This window comes from Syngnathus scovelli, chromosome 12 (assembly GCF_024217435.2).
Source record: "Syngnathus scovelli strain Florida chromosome 12, RoL_Ssco_1.2, whole genome shotgun sequence".
Taxonomy (NCBI): domain Eukaryota; kingdom Metazoa; phylum Chordata; class Actinopteri; order Syngnathiformes; family Syngnathidae; genus Syngnathus; species Syngnathus scovelli.
The window spans coordinates 7,088,048-7,105,887 of record NC_090858.1 but is presented as its reverse complement, the minus strand read 5'-3'; the positions used below and the strand labels follow the sequence as shown (position 1 = coordinate 7,105,887).

Below are 17,840 nucleotides of genomic sequence, written 5' to 3'. Positions count from 1 at the left end.
CGACGAGAGGTCAAATTATTATTACCAGGTCTGTCCCCGAGATGCTGTGCAATGTAGAAAAGGATGCCATCCGGTGATAACGCTTGGAACTGCATTTGTAAAACAGTCCTATGTCTCGTTTTCAGCGGGGGGAATGACATCCAGGAATGTTTTCCACTGAAGAATGGATCACTGATGCTCACAGCTGAAACGGGGACAATAGAGCAGTTAAATAATTGAACAGCAAAAGTGCTTCCTTGTTGACAAAATGAACAGGGTAAAAAAACACGTGTAATGATGAAGATTGGGTTTGATGGTGTGACCTTTCTCGCAGTGGAGTCCTGCTGTTCCCAGGGGGCACTGACAGGTATATCCATTTGGAAGAGGGATGCAGGTGGAGCCGTGCGTGCACAAAGGCGGGGGAGTGTGCGCCGCATCGCACACCGACACTGTCTCTGAACAGAACGCTCCCTTCCATCCGAAAGGGCACTGGCAACTGCAGGAACAAAATGCAACATCATAGCTAATGATCTCCCTTTCACCATACTTACAGAAGCCTATTAGATGTGCGGCCTTACTACACGGATGAACCAGAGTCCACACATGTTCCTCCATTCCTGCAGTGAACATGAACACACAAGTTGGCCCCACATTGACCCACGCTTCGCCCAAAGGTTGGTTGTCCCAGAACTTGGACTGTTCCGTTTCTTCTTGTTCGAAAATAGACATCAAAAATGCACCCTTGAAAAAAAACAGATAGATAGACATATCAAAATAATCCCTAGTTACATTTCAAAAGCCGCACAAGGATGACCTTGGCGGCAGCAGTAAGTGCTGCAACGAAAGGCATCATTTCTTTTGTGTCCCAAAACTTTCCGGTGAGCTTTTGAAAACAAAACAGACACGTAGATGTGTCAGCTGATTAATAGCTTATTCAGTACAACCCATAAGGCCATTGTTTTTTTTAATTGGTTTATAGTCTTTTGGGGAATGTCGATGCTATCACGCACAGTTCAAACATTCAGCATTCTTTGTTAAACCCAAATAAATTGCAATTTATTCCGTGCTGATTGGTGCTAGTAAAATACCAAAGATCGTAATGAATTGAGGACACGTGTATCACAGTGCCATCGAGCAATCCCCAGAGATCGGCTAGTAAATGCTATTATCTTCGGAATGATGCCACAATCGACACATTGTTGCCTTGCTTACAATTAACAGTCATTTTTCATTCTTTCTGTTCTTATAGGGTTGCGAGTAAGCAGGGATGAATTTTAGCAGGGTTGACCGGTTGCCAGTCAGTCACTTATTAGCACAAACATACAAATGACTATTCCAGTATTAAATTAAAAGTCAAAAATTCCATTCGCATTGACCTTCTTTGAATCCATTGAGAAATTGTGATGCTATCACAGACTGTCAAAACATTTACCCTTGCAAAACAACAGCATGAATGCTTGTCTCTCAGTATTCACACAATAATCAAACAGCTATGTCACCGGCTGTCGTCAAGCATCTCCCTTGCCTTGTTTGTCTTTTGCCTCCATAATTCCGTCTCATTCGGCCCATATTTATTTTGGCCTTTAAGTGCAGAGCATGGGGGAAGTTGCCCAACCTTCTCTTTTGCATCAACCACTGGCACAAATAGGATGCACTGGAAATGTCATGTTCCTTTATGAATATTCATACGCTAATGCCATCTATGTAGACTTAAGTGAAGCATAGTAAATGTGCTGAAATGTACACACACACACACGCACACGCACACACACACTTAAATGCCCTCAATAGAAATGTTTGCATGGAATGGTGTCGAGCCTCGACAAACACTATTGCCAGTTACTTGTTATTTGATCAGCGGCTCAAATTGACAGACTGATTCATTTCAGGAGTCACCGCGTCTCCTCTGCCACCTTTCCACAGGGGGAGTGTGGATCTGTTGATAACTGGGAGTGAAGTGAATTATCAGTGTGTTCACTGCCAGCCATCATGATTAGGGCTGCAGGAAGGTCACACAGATCTGATTAGACGCCCAAGAGTTCTCATTACATCCTCAGCACCGGGGCCATGGCGCCACCGGTGTCAGGTTTACCAATACGTGGATGTCGCTGGGTCAGGTGGAATATGTGAACTGTGTTCACCGTCGCTGATTTGATTTTTTCTAAAGCTTTTATTTGAAAGGCTGCATTGAAATGAATGCCACACTCATAAATAAGACACAAAAGCACCCCAGTCCTTGGACACAAAAAGCTGCTGTACAGTTCAAATGGCTCTGGTGCAACAGGCCTGGATACTGAATGTGGTTAAATTATTATTGTCAATATTATTGTCAACATTTGGACAGGAGCAGCCACAGAAAATAAACCCTGCATTTACTTCAGTAATAATGTTTCAGTAACAACATGCCAATTCCAATCTCAGTAATAATAATGTTTCAGTAACATTATGCCAATTTCAATCTCAGTAATTCATGATAGAATGTATTTTAACTAGACAAAGGTGAGTAGACATTTCCAAGTGGGCATACACAAAGAGTCAAATGTGACTCGCATATTTGTTTATTAGGTTCTACATTTCGTCATGGTATGAATTTTCTGTTGTAATCATTGAGCATATATATATGCCTCTCACAATTTTTTTTTTCTTTCTGCATCAGCAATTAAGTGTATTGATACTACGCTATGTGATCTTTTCCAGTCCACGCTTTCATTAGACGCCTCTCCTCTTTTTACTACGGCACAATGATCCTGGGATGAAGGCCAAGCTCCAGCGCTCCTTGTGCACGCTGCTGAAAGTGGCCGTCTTACCCTGAAAGCCTTGATGGAACCTGGAGCCAAGTGGCAGCAGGTCAGGGGTGTACTCATTATATCCCCCTACAAAGAGTTGCTTGACAGCATCGAGGCCCCGCAGAGGTCCTGGAGATGAGCCCGTTCTGTTCCTTTGTTCATCAACCTAAGAAAGACGTCGTTGAAATGTTGGCACTGTTAATTTTCAAAATATCTCAATTGGATGACCTCCAATTAATTAGCTTCACTGAGGTCCACTTGTAGTTCGGAAGTACTTATAAATACAAAAGGACTTCCTTTCCACGGGGATTCTCTCTGACTTGTCACACTGCACCATCACATTTTTTTTTTTTAAATTCAGATTTTTGAACCAAAAATAATAAGCACAAGCCTGACATGAGATTGTAGTATAGCCTACATTTCTGCCATAAAGAGAAAGGACAAGTTGAAGTCAAATAACAACTCCAATCACCTTCAGCCATCCGGTTTTGTTGGTCCTTCCAAATGTGACGGTGTGGATGTCCATGTGGAGGTTCAGTCGATCTGAGACGATGGTTGCTATACCTGAGCCAAGATTGAATTTATGCACAATTCTCCCCTTCCGCACGCCCAAAACGAGGAAGTCGTCACCATCAGTGCCTGGAAATAGAAGGCGTTAATGAGCAGCGCTGCGGATATAGTAGTTGATAAATATATAATAAATAACATGAACTCTCGCTGAACTGTAACCCACAAAACAATAACAATCAATGACTCAGATCCAAACTCAATTATACATGTGGTTGCTGGAAGGAACATTGTTGATCACCGCAACCACTGCAGTTTTGTGTAACTTGATCCCATGTATTCATTTAATAATTGTGCATTATTGTTTTCACCAAGTGATCAAAGATGACACTTCATTAAAGCAATTATTGTTTCAGATGTTCATTTTTCAGCTTTTCTCTTATTTTGCATTTAAATTTGCACTATTTTTGACTCTGCTGCTCTCTTTCCTGGCAGGTATTTCATTATTCATATCGTTCTTGTGATTTTTTTTTGTCTTGCTTGTTTATAAATTGAACTCTCTCAAGAAGGCTACAGCGGATCTACTAGAACTTATTTTTGCAACAATCACATTAGCACATCTAATTCACACTAATTAATGAATGGATTAAAAAAAATCATACAAGAAGTCATTCTACCCTGCCATTTGTTATCAGATATTATTTGAACAAACTTGCGCCCATTTGCATTTGACAACTTTGTAGGTTTTGTATGCATATATCATTCTCGTGGCTTGGCAATTAGAGCAGTGTACAAAAGAGTCGTATTGTAAGATTATTACTATTTTTTTTTTTTGTTCTGTTCCTAACTGCAGTTCAATGCGAGTGTGACAAGTGTGTGAAAAGTGTCTTTGGTTATGTAACTACATGCCTCACTTTGCTGTTTTGGAGCAATTTCTTTTGTCTGACTTTTAAACTGTATAGACTATGCAAAAAAAAAAGTTCTCTTAGGAATTTTCTATTTATAACATTGCTGCTGGAAAAGATGGATGGGAAAAAGCAGCAGCAACCACTTTAGTTTTTGCTGATATGTAGACCTAAAAGGTTTTGGTGTCTCACTTAAAAACTGCAATGGAATTAGCGTCCAAGTTCTTGCTGAGACATAAAAACCAAATCCCCGAAATTGTACAGGTTTCTGACCTTGTCCTTTCCGCCCAGCGAACAGGATCAGGTTGTCTTTCAAAGCAGAGGTGTTATTGGCCAGCGTGAGCTTCAGCTGGAACTCATAGAAAAAGCTGAGACTTGGAATGTTGGTGTAGGCCGCAAAAGATGTGTAGCCGAACTCATCAGTACCACTGAATCTGGTTCGTGTGATATTGACTGCTGCAAGACAGACAGACAGACAGACAGACAGACAGACAGACAGACAGACAGACAGACAGACAGACAGACAGACAGACAGACAGACAGACAAGACACATTGGAAGGAAACAGTGTGCACCCCATCACAACTTGCCAAAAGATGGCACTATTGCTACACAGCATCTCCATACGGCGAGTTAAATCCTTTCAGAACGCTATTAGATGATGACCTGTTTTCAAACACTATCACCTCTTCAGTCCCATTCTATTTCTATTAGTAGCTATTTAGGCGGAATTCTGGCAAGCAGCCGTCGACTGCTTCATCCTCTTGCTGCACATAATGGCAGCGCAGTAACATTCAATTCATGTTTAGTTACAGAGAGCGTGTGTGTGTTGGTTGCATCAATGCTCTCTACTTGACATGAAATTGCATTTGATTTTGCACTGCAGACTCAATGTTAAATTCCATGATATTTCTGCACCCCCCCGCCCCACACACACACACACATTGTGGACTGGAATTCACTGTTCATGTGGCAAAACAGGTTCAAAACTCTGCTCTGCAATTGTCTCCCTTGTGCACATAAATTATTTATAAAGCTTCAGTATCATTCCCGCTATGAGCCCTATTTGCTTATTTTTTCGCTGAATCGCCTCTCAATAAAAGTAGACAAATGACACAGAGCTGCTTTGTATTTTGTTCACTTAACAAGAAGTTAGATGCTAATGGTGCCGTTTTTTCAGACCACATGTGGATATTTGTTTCATATCAATTTCTATCATTGCTACTATGATGCTCAATACCATTTTTTTTTCACACCAATATTAATACGATTTTACCTCGTTCCAATATCGCTTGTACTTTTGATACAAAGCAATTGTCCACCAAAACAATGACAAATAATTTTAAAGACAGCTCTATACACACCGCTATTGTGATTTTGCTTCAAATTGCATTAAATTACTGGAATTTTTTGTCTTGTTCTAATTTCTAGTTCTTGATCATAAAACAACCACAAGAGGGTGGCCAATATTGGTACCGATCTCTGTTTTGAGTACCGATACCTTGAAATAAGCCTTGTATTAGCAATGATACAGATATATGGCATCATAAGAATTGATAACATGCTGAATTACTTGAACTTTGTGTATGGAAGTTTAGTATTTTAAGAAGTACGACCACACACTTGAAATAATGTTAAGCCTTCTGACTATCTATACGTTTTAAAACATACTGCTAGTACCGTAATACTTAAATAATATAATATCCCCCATGTTCAATCTCAACATAACACTACAAGGATGGATGAGTAACTTGTCTGCGAAGGTAGATAATTCCAAGAAAAGCCACCTCAAATAAACATGAATGTTTCATGAACTCTACAAAGGCACTTCAACATCCGTTGCACTTCCTGGTCTTTTCGTTACAGTTTGTTTCCCGCTTGTTCGGAGAGCGACCGTATCAATTTAGGTGCACTTTAGTGGAGACCTGAAAAAATTGCACTAAAGGAAGACCATTTTGTGTTCTCGTTTTCTTCTTTTTTTTTTTTTTTTACCTTTTTAACTGATCTACCTTACCCTTGAATGTCCTTCAAAACCATAGCAGTTTTGACTATGACAAAAAGCAATCATCCCTGAGTGTTTGAAAAATGCCATGTGATTATTGGAATGCTGGAAAGTAACATGTTCTCCTGATCTTTGACTGTTGCTAATGATGTGTTGGGTTGGCTGCTCTGCAATCTTAACAGGTACTGAGCAATTGCAAAGGTGTTGCACGTAACTGTATATATAATGATATGTGTGTGAACACTTGGCATGTTAAATGTACTAGTTGAAGTGTGACAGCAGTTTACGTGCCAATTAGAGAACCTTTGAAACTGATCTGCAGTAGAAAAAAATGGCTCTTTAGATTCGTGGGGGGTTCTTGGCAATGACAAAAAGTGATCATGAAACGATGTCTAAATGGAACATATTTTTGGTGTCATTGGTAATGCCTGACAGTTTGAGAATCACTTGCAATCAAAAGCACAACAGAAGAACTTCTGGGCTCAAATATTAAAGCCTCTTCCATGTTAGGTATGAGGAAAGGATTGGGTGGCCTTGTTCATGTACATGTAGCAAACCCCTTGGGAGTGATCAGCTGTGATTGTGCTGATCTTATCGGATGTTGGCAGGATTCAAATGTCAGGAGCATCCTTGGCGCTGCGCTGGATGGTTGAATTGCCGTGTCTGGCATGCGGGTGCTGGAGCATGTCCATGATATGCCAAGCACCCTACTGTTCTTCAGTTTAGTCATGCAAAACCTTTGCTTCTGAGCTTGCTTCATTGGCTGACTTTTTTTAAGGGATTCAGAAAATAAACAGCTCTTAAGTAAATAGATAGTTTAAAATAATCTGACGTTCCACTTTTATTGAGCACAGCTGCTAAGAAAAGTTGTTTAAAGTAAATACAATCTGAATCATTTAAAAGTCCTTTGAAATATTCAGCAAATCAGCCGTGAGTTTTGCTTTGATTATCCAACTTTATCGCTGGAGGAAAAGCACATTTCTACATCCTCAGCACTATTTAGTTCCATTAATCCCTTTACTTAACAACAGGCACTCATTCTACCAACTGCTCAAGGCTCCCATTCACCAACTGTTTGCAGATGAATCCCTTAATAAAGCTGCAAAATCTACACAGATCTGATGTGAGCGCTGTGAAAAGGGTCGGTTTCAGGACCATCGTTCTTAACTGAAAACTGAAAATGGGTCACGCTTTGGACGTTTGATCACGCGACAGCTGTATTTTGGAAACTAAAAAGCAAAAGAGTCTGGAAATGGACATTTGTCTTCTACACAGTTGACTGTGAACTTAGGCACAAAAGGAAAAGCATTCATTAACATTGTGTTTCTTCACAAAGTACCAACTACTAGATCTCTACATTTTAGTGTTCTGATTTTCAATAATTCATTTTGCCTTACCTTCATCACAAAGTAGTCCTTGTCTACCAAAAGGACAAAGACACACTGCCTCCAGTGGCGACTTTGGGATGCATGTTGCTCCATGACTGCAGGGGTTGCGGTCACAGGTCATAAACTGGCACAGCTGGCCGGTGAAAAGCTGTGGGCACTCGCAGAACCAGTCCTCTGCATCACTAAATGGCGCAGACACACAGGGACACATCATTAAACCGAGAGGTGAAACATCATGTGGAGATGTGTGTGAGACTAAAACGGTTGTAATTGTAAATTAGGAACCGTGTGTCTCCAGATACACACTTGGATGAATAAAAGCAAAACACACATGCTGTAGAACAGAAGAGCACACTCCACTTAAGGCTATGAGAAATAATGAATTTGTTTACTTGTATTAAGATGTAGACTAAACTATAATAGCTTCACGCTGTGCCCATGTCCAAGCTACTGCATGCATGCTTCAAGGAAATATATTGTGTAGTTCTTTCTACACGTACCAACCAAACCAAGCCAATGAGTGAAAACAATCGGTCTCGTTTGCTGTCAGAAAATACACAACCGCAAATGATTTTTCCCTGAGTGAATATAGTGGTCCTTGCGCGACAATACAACAAACCAACATGGTGGCAGAAGAGACATGTACCGATAGTCAAAGATAGAGGAGGCAGTAGTGAGTTTCAGTCCCATAAATTAATCATGTGTTTGGTGCAGCAGCTCTGCAGGGTGTGTTTTTGCTCCTTGAGAAAGTGGCTTCCAGAAATGAAATATTTAGCACATTCTGTCGCCTGTGTAGTGCATTGCTAGACACGACAGAGCTCAACTACAAAGAAAGGATTATTAACGGCCCGCTAATGCCGTTTGTAAGGCGCGGTGATACACAGCCGCATACTTCTGCTACCTAGTGTTTAAATTATTTTCAAAATATTACAGATGTAACTCGTCACAAGGATTAATTGTGTCTTGGAGTGAACAGGTACGTTCATATGAAAGACATTTGATGTTCATGAGTTTTTCTGCATTAACATCACTTGTCTCTGTGACTTTAAGGTGAAACAAGGAAAAGAAATGTGCCGCCTCAATAAAGTCCAAATACAGTGCCATAAAATGTGTGACATTTTGTGTTTGTGTCTCATTGTGTTTGTCAGTGCAATATGTTGAACTGGGGAACAAGCAAGTCTCAAAAGACTTTTAATTGGCTTGGTCCTAACTTGATTTGTGTCGGGACAAACGGTTGCTTAAATTAGCCCCTAGCAGCCACTTTGATGATGAAATTGTAGTCATTTTTTGCAGACTAATCCAAATACGTTCAGGCAACAATACATTGAAATTATACACTTGCAATAAATCGTTATAGTGGTTCACTTGCAGGTCACAGGGAGCTATAGTACATGTATACTATAAACCGCTACTTTTTGCTCAACCCTTGAACTTATCCATTGTGTTTTATCTATGGATTTTTCATGATTTTTATGAAATTGTAAGAAGATTAGTTTTGTTAATACAGGTAATAGAAATGAGGATAAAACTGGATGTTTTTGTGGAATTAGTTTGAAAAAAAAAACTGTCATTTGTAATGACTTTGATACAAATTAATCACATTTAACACAGAAATCCAGATAAGGGTTTGCATCCATGTGCAATAAAATAAAACAAATGCAAACCAGATATAATTGCCTGATGTACTATACTTTTATACAATATAGTATAAGAGGGGAATGGTAACAATAAGATGTTTAAATGCCTGCATTTCACAAATGTCTTCCGCAATAAAGGATGTACTGATGTCATGCACTTTTTAAAGTGCATGTTGATATGGAAACACTCATCGACAGGAAGCCGATGATGATGTTCAGCTGTCATGCTATTCATTTGGAAGAAACAGTTAGTCCACATTATCCTTCATTAAAAAAAAATGGAATACATGTTTCTAGTGGATATTATTCATAGACAAGAGCTGCTTTGGTATGAAACACTTGCCCTCCATTATTGTAAGCAGACAGCTGGATACCGTGACAATTGAAAGCTCTGGCGGGAGGTGGTAGGGTAAATCATTTCAACATCACCTCTCTCTTCCTTTGCTGAATTTTAATAATAGTCAAGGAATAAAGCAGAACTTGAATTTATATGTGACATTCACCTGATGTACTCAGGCTCCTGTTTGAGCAGACGGCTCAATGACATTTCCTGACCTCGTCCAGACAGTCACGGCTCGTCCGAAGGGTGACGAAGGGCGACGTTTGCTGAACCTCAGTCGGGATTGTTTGAAACACAATGTCAAAGCAAAGCATCACTCACATGGAATTCCTTTAAGGAAGGAGGAAAAGAAAGACTTTCTCTCTGGATCAGACAGTATTGCCTCTCTGCAACCTCTCTTTGTGCATATCTAAATTAGGAATGTCGAAACTTTTTTTTATTTCCAGAGTGCTTTACTCAGAAAAATGGGCTGAGGTGCAACTGAGCGAGTAAATCTTTTATTAAATTTACTTAAATCAGTGACATTATCCCTACAAAAGTTTGTAGACTATTTGATGAAATTCACAGAGCAATGCCAATGGCCTGTTCAATCACAATAACATTTTATAGCTATACATCCAACAAAATCACCCTCTTTCTCTCTCTATTTCCAAATGATGAATTAGTTATTCAGTGAATTTACAAAAATATAATTAAGTTATGCAAGGAGCAATTTACCCAGCCATGTGACTATGTGTAGTTTGCAGGGTACGCATTCCATTCAATGTGTTTCCTCTTATCTGCTTTCTTATCTTGTAATTACATAAGTTAATAAATCAATTGAACACATAAATGGGTAAGTAGGGGATACTCTGTAGCTTTTGCTCATTTCTTTAGCATAGAACAACAGCACATAGTGTAACTAAGCCACAGTGTGACATCAATTGGGTAATCCAAGGACAAGTACCTCACAAATCATACTCTATGTGTGGTTTGTGCAATAGCTGCTCATTACTAAAATGAATAAATCAAACTAAAAAGACTGTGAATTAATGTGGGCTGAACTTCAGCCTCAGGAAGTTTCCAGGCAACAAGCAGAGAATTGTTTTGTTGTTGTTGTTTTATGTTTCTGAAATTGATATAATAAAAGCACACCATCAACACGAGCAAACCAATACTGCTGCTTGCAATGCTTTTAATCTTACACCGCGACAAAAATGTGAGAATACTACGTATTTTTATATTTTAAGGCTGATCAATCACACGGCAAACACTGTACAGCAATTTAAACAATGCAACTGAGCACAATCATCAGCGCTACTATGGGGTCACTAAGGACCACATACTTCCTTACGTGATGCATGTCAAAAGTGCCATTTTAAATATGGATAAAATACTAGATATGGTAAAATGAAGCTTCAAATTTGCTTCATGAACCAATTATACCAATTATATCATGTCACCAATTATAATCACAAACTAATATCTATATTCATAAAGTGTGGGAAGAATAATATACCATGGAGATTCAAAACCGGGAACTACTTGATGCAGTCGCTTTATCCATAAATCCACTGTGCTGCCATGAAAGATCATGTGGTATTTTTATATGCTATTGTGCTCCAACAAAAGATAGCAACAGTGAAAGATGAAGCCACCTGCTCCTGCAAAATGCTCACTGCACGCCTACACAAACGAAACATCAACAGCAGGCCCCCCAGCAGGACACTTACTGACAGGAGACATGTGGGAGTCAAACTGCACTCTCTTCTAGACCAATAAAGTTGGATGTTGCGAGTTGCCAATGTATCAATGTATCAAGTCAAATCTCACATTGTTGCTTTAAAAGAAAATGGCAAATGTATAAATTAACAATCATTATATTTTGCTTGCATAAAATGATTATTGTAGATATATTTTTTCTTTTTTGTTTTTTACAGAAGACATTTATAAATGTCACACATCAGACATCAGAAAGCCTTTTGGCATTTCACGTTGATGTTACTAAAAAGCTTGATATGCTTCATAGACACCTATGACAGAATATGCTCTAGTTTGACATTGATATGAAAAAAACAACCTCTGGTGAAACCACAATCCCGTCATCCAATTGTCTCACAGCAATGCAGCCAAAGGCAAGTGAGAGAGCTCTGTAAACTTTCACTGACCCCTGTATGGCGTGTCCTACAAGAGACTGCATTCATGTGTATCCATCACATTAGGGTAATTGCAAGAGTTGCTCTTTAACACATGACAAACCACTAGAACCACAACGCCATCGCTTCCTAATTGCTATTCTCCAAGCTTTTTCCTATCGCAATCATCAGGGTGTCTGCTTTCATTTCCTGTTAAACAAATGCAAGTGTTAATTGATAGTGTCATAACAATGAGCAAGTAATTTCCAGCACCTATATTCTGGATTAGCCGAGGGGAAAGATCATCATCGGTCATCTGTGCAGACTAACAAAGAGGGTCAAAAATTGCTGGTAAGTGAGGTGTGATAGTCTTCTGATGAGCTAAGATGGCTAAACACAAAGAGAGATGGAATCACATTTCAGACCAACCTAGAAAATAAATGGAACCTTTCTTTCACTCTTTCACCTTTTTTGTATCCAGAATATCATCTATCCGACTGTTCACCCGACCCAACCACCCACCCGTCCGTCCGTCCATCCATTCTCTTTCTCTGTAAGTAGAATTTGTTTGATTTCACGGAGGACTAAGGAAATCTGAAAGTATTAATATATGATTGAGAATCAGAGGTTTTAAACACTTGAAAATTATACTTAAAAAATAATTCACTATTTTTCCTTTCTGTTCTGTGTGCAATAAGCCCGCTGACAAATTGCTGTTTTACAGATTTAAAAAAAAAAAAATATATATATATATATATATGTATATTTTTTGCCATGGGGCAATTAAATCATCTTGAAACTTGTGCGGTAAATGTGCGCTTTTAATTGATAAAGGTTCCCCTTTATTAGAAGGGTTGAGTAAAATCACTTGAGTATCATGAATGTATTGTGGTGCTGAAATATTTTTGTCATTGTTGAAGGTGCTCATAAATGTTAAGCCTCTCATTTTAGTCTGCATAGCAAAGTATGAGCACAAAAATAATTGAGGGCAAAGAAGCACCTTTTTACATGAGATTTTTTCCAATTATGTGTTTCATTGAAAAGGAAAGATATAAGGCTCGTGTGGCCTTGGAAAAGGTCTATGCTTTGCTGGGAGCAATTCTACTTTGTTATTCAATAGCAGGATTAAGCAATTTAACTACTTGACTGATTCTCACAAACCTCTGAGAGGGAGCATGTGCTGAGAAATCTATATCGGACATTTTTCCTCCCCACAAGATAGGCAGATATAAGATGGAGCTGATGAAAGTGGACAATTTGGTACTAATCAAAGTTGAATTTTGTATTGATTACATATCAGCTTTCACTTGCAAAAGCACTGCAATAATTACCTCACACAAGTCCCGCCATTTCGACAGGGAAGGTGTTGGCAAACAGGTGGATCACAGTTGTTGATGTTTCGCCCTCTCACGGCCTCAACCACCAAGAAAATGTCCTTTGAGTTGACCTGAAGTTGTCGAATACATCCAATAAATCCTCCTTTTGCAAGCCCGTCATGCAATTCCCAGCGGGAGGGAGCTAGCCCAAGAAAAATAGGCCCAAATATTTCCTGCAAAATAAAAAAAAAGATACTAAGGACAGTGATCATCATGAATATTGTTTATTAAATCACACTAAATCATACAATACACAACATATGGCCTCTTTCATTTTGTAGCTTCGCTGCAACTGTAGAAACAGTAATGGTAAAAAAAGATTACCACCGTCGTTTTCACACACTGCTGATAGAACAGGAGAGACACCAACACATATTCTGCAAGCTCTCTTTAATGGCAATGCAGTACATTTATTGAAACTAATTATATGAAATTACAGCATGTTTGTTCATTGAGAATGAATGGTGCTTCAGAAACAATCCCAATAAAAGATCATTTTCTGTTTCCTATACATTTGGCTCACTGGTGTAACCCTTGATACAAAATCGTCTTCTTTTCATTGCGCCTTCATTCGCGTACATTGTAGATTGATGCCTCTTATGTTCTCGTAATGGTCCATTATGGTTAATATGTCATCCTTGCAAATGAATGGGTGGAGTCCATTTTTATATTGTTGCTGGAAAAGTGTATAAAACATGCATGCAAACAATTCATTTATCAGAAAAATTGTGGCTTTCTAGATGGTGACATTAATTATTGTACTGAAAGATGTTTTTCTTCAGTTGGACAATGTGAGTTGTGAACTTCTGGGAAGAAGTCTTTTGAGGATGCCACATGGCTATTAGAATAACATCACCATTATTATGTTTTATGACTTTCCTTAAGGGCTGCATCTGTAAATTAACTTAAATCATCAGGCTTCCTATTCAGTGTCTTGTGTGTGTGGTCACTCATCTCCACTAAACAGCGAATGGGGAGGTGTGGTCTGAAACAATGAAGTATGTTTTGATGGACAGCAGAAAATGAGTCTCCTCTTAAGATTTATACTAATGATGCTCAGTTTGAAGCTCATATGGTCATATTTGTGAGAATAGGTAGTCAAATGACTTAATTTTTTTTGGTAGTTGATGCTAAGCTGACAATAGTTAAGCCATTTTAGACTAATTGATGTCATTCATGGATATTTTCAGTCGCGAATTTGCTGTGCGTGCCACCAAACACGAGCTGTCTCATTTGCTCCCCTGCCATTGCTTTTCAAAATCGAGACAGAACTGACCAAAAATTGCTCTGGGAGAGGTCAGCGCCAGAGAATTAACTCGCTGAAATGTGCCAGAGACAAGGAAATGAAGCATTTAAAGGCGTTTTGTTGTCATAGGCGATGTGGCATGACTCCTTGCGACTGGCTACAAATCAAATCATTAAAAATCTCCAAATTGCAGTACTGAATAGAGATGATAGGTTGCAGTGAATTCGGTTTCTGGGGTATCAAAAATGTTGAGAGCCTTATACGAGTCAGGAAGTTTTATTTTGAAGGTTCCCAGAATTGATTGTTTTTAGTGTCACACAAGGAAGTGGTGACAGCTCTGACAAAGACTGGAGTGACAGCCGGAACTGTCAGCAAGGTAAGAGAAATCTCTCTTTAATGGAAAAAACTTTTCTGTGGAAAAATGAAACTTCAAGTAGTTTAAGAAAGAAAATAAGATGACCTCATTCAGGAGGATTGCACAATGGAAAACAGAGCTTTCTCATTTTTATCATCCATACACCTCTGAGTTTAGAACTTTAAATGAATGAGGTATTTTATTTTTACAATGTTTACAATTTATTTTCCCTCTTCCATTCCTTTTCCCAGCATTGTGCTAATTCGAGCCTGTTTTCACCGCATGACACTCAAAAGGCACTCGACCGCTCTAAAATTAATTATGATTTCTACTAATTAAAGTGAGCGACACTCCATGCATTCTTTAATTAAAAATATGAATAAAAATAAAGGCGATTGGGATATACAGATATTGACATAGCAAGGTGTTTATTAAGAAGCTATTCCAAAACGAACAAATACTAATGAAAAACCTCATTTTATATCAGCCAATAAAGAAAATTTTTAGGGGCTTATACTTTGAAATGCCGATTTCTCATGTCATGCATTAGGAAAGTTGATGTTTTATTTGGCATGGCTGTATTTTAATGGGAGCCAGGTTGTCACAAACAATAAAAAGAAATTGTACGGGCGGAGTTTTTGAGAGTAAGTCATCGCAATGTATTCTCTGTCCCAGCAAAAAAACTAAAATGGCATTCACGGACAATAAACATCTTTATAGACAAACACACCATTGTGGAAATTGATACGTTACACTGAATGGAATATTGCCAAGCTGAACTGTGTGAATATGTCACGTTGGAGTTTTTATGACTGTGACATCCCTCCAAAATATAATTCATCATGACTTGAAGGTGGTGTTTCCGGCGAGGTGCAATGGAGGGCGGCATTGAGGCACATGGCCAAATAATCTTTTGAAATTTTGGCTCAATGCCATCAGATGTCACCGACACAACAAATGCGCCACTTGAAAGCTTATAAAGTCAACAGAGTTTTGCAGGAGAGTGTATATATTTAGTTCCAAAGAATAAATCTACTGCCTAAATAATTTGTTGGTGAAGCAAGCGACTGGAAAAAATCCATGTTCTCCTTATCTAACTTGTATGGAATGTCCATCGCCGTTAACGGGACAGCACACCTCCAAAACTTCTATAAGAGAGCCAGCACAAGACAATTGTCACAGTGCACCATTATGACCCACATAAGAGAGAAAAAAAAATGAAATAGGTGACTGGATCAAAGTCAACCCTAAATCAGCAAGAAACTCCCAAATTATATTGCTGAATGGATGATGAAAAAATAGTTTTTGTTTGCTGCTCAACCCAAATAAGCAATAAGTGGATAAGTGATATAGAAAATGAATGAATGGCAAGCAATAAAGATTGCCTTTCATTATGCCTGTAGCTCATCGTCATTGCATTACGTACAGCGGTGCTGTTTGCACTAGCCTTTCAGATGCAGCATATAAAGGCATACAATAATCCATCTCAATTCATCACAGGTTTAATGATTTACTTTAATTGAGCAAAATGATCAACAAACAAAGAATACTCTGGCACTTTAACGCAACTGACGGAAGCAGTCCTGGTTGGGAGAAGAACCTCCACATCTGTTGCATTAGCAATCACGTTTGCACCTATTCGTCTAAGCGAACCCTCCGTAAATCACTCCCTGAGAGTGTTTGGACTAGATGCATTTAGAGAGAGCAAAGGGACCATGCTTTACGAGCCACTAGAGTTGCATGTTGAGAAGAAACTGGTATGTAATAACATCACACACAGTTCAAGTGTGTTTACCCTTTTTATGAGCTGAGTCCATTTGAAGCATGTACTTATGTTATATTCATGAGCTTGAAAGAAGACTCATAGTATTGCAGGCTGTCTTTAGAACAAGAACTGTACTGCAGCCATTGTCCTTGGCAGCAGTTGTTGCCTGTGCTTTATGTGGGGTTGCTGGCAGAGACGTTGCCTTCAAATATTGTTTAACTGGGGGCAGAGTTGCAGGATTTCCACTATGAGATTTCACCAGGTTTACAAGGGGGCACCCCCTGCTTGACTGGTGATTCATTAACATTACATGGGGATTTGACAGAACAACTGGTGAGTTAGAAGTGCCCCCTTCACACGTCATCTTTCCCATCCAGCTCTGGTTTCGCTCCTCGCACCGTATCATCATCGTTCCTCTTTATAGCCATCGAGATGCCATCTATGCCTGCTTTGAGAGACGGTCCATTACTCTAGTTGGAGCTTGGATTTTTTTAAATAACATTTTCACAAGGCTAGTATCATTGCAAAGCTTGCCTAACACAGTAACAGTGGGCACCTAGTGATGAACTTCAAATAATTATAGAGAGTTAAGGAATGTGATTTCCAATTTTTTTCAAACAAAATAATGGTCAAGTGGTTTAACTTGACATACAACAATGCATTGAAGAAAAAAATGAAGAATGAACAGACTGATGTAGAAATGTATAAAGGAATAACACAGTGAGGAGGGTTAGGCATTTGTAGTTTAGGCTTAGGTTTGGGGTGCCATAGTGTAGTGGTTAGTGTTCTGGACTTTTATCCCAGTGATGTGAGTTCAAATCTCAGTCGAAACTTGAACCTGTTAGCCTGGAAAGATGTGCACTATATCTCCCCCATACAACCACTTCGGCATTGATCAGTTCTTTTCTATACTATTCGCATGTTAGCTGCTCGATAAGACCATATATCTTGCATCTCACACAAGCCAGGTTTCCATAGTGTAGTGGTTAGGTCTCAGGACTCTGAACCCAGTGACCCGAGTTCTAATCTCAGAGGCCATGCACTTGTTTTAGCCTGGAACATTTTGTATCATACGATTCTCATGTTAGTTGCTCAATAAAACCATATAACTTGCACATCGTACAAGCCAGGGTTTCATAGTGTAGTGGTTAGTGCTCTGGACTCTGTTCTCAGTGATGTGAGTTCAAATCTCAGTGGGAACTTGAGCATTTTATCCAGGAAAAATCTGCATCATAGTTGCTTGTTGCTCCCCCATGAAAACATTTTGTACACTGTAAGAATTTTATCCTTGAAAAAAATTGCACTATTCGCTAGTTAGCTGCTCAATAAAACCATATATCCTGCAGAATGTATAGACTAGGATTACATAGTGTAGTGGTTAGTCCTCTGGACTCTGAACCAAGAGACCTCAGTTCAAATCTCAGAGGGACTTCAAATGTTT

At 39.0% G+C, this 17,840-nt stretch overlaps 1 protein-coding gene across 1 annotated transcript in view; it reads right to left on the bottom strand.

Moving 5' to 3' along the window:
• Positions 1-17,840, bottom strand: part of eys (eyes shut homolog) — a 106,667-nt gene that overhangs the window by 1,906 nt on the left and 86,921 nt on the right. The window contains exons 43-50 of the mRNA XM_049736222.2: positions 12,989-13,206; positions 7,576-7,748; positions 4,451-4,633; positions 3,238-3,404; positions 2,787-2,931; positions 558-720; positions 303-475; positions 26-184 (exon numbers count right to left, since the gene is read on the bottom strand). Of these exons, the coding sequence (XP_049592179.1) occupies positions 26-184; positions 303-475; positions 558-720; positions 2,787-2,931; positions 3,238-3,404; positions 4,451-4,633; positions 7,576-7,748; positions 12,989-13,206 (1,381 nt within the window). The remainder of the gene's footprint in view (positions 1-25; positions 185-302; positions 476-557; positions 721-2,786; positions 2,932-3,237; positions 3,405-4,450; positions 4,634-7,575; positions 7,749-12,988; positions 13,207-17,840) is intronic.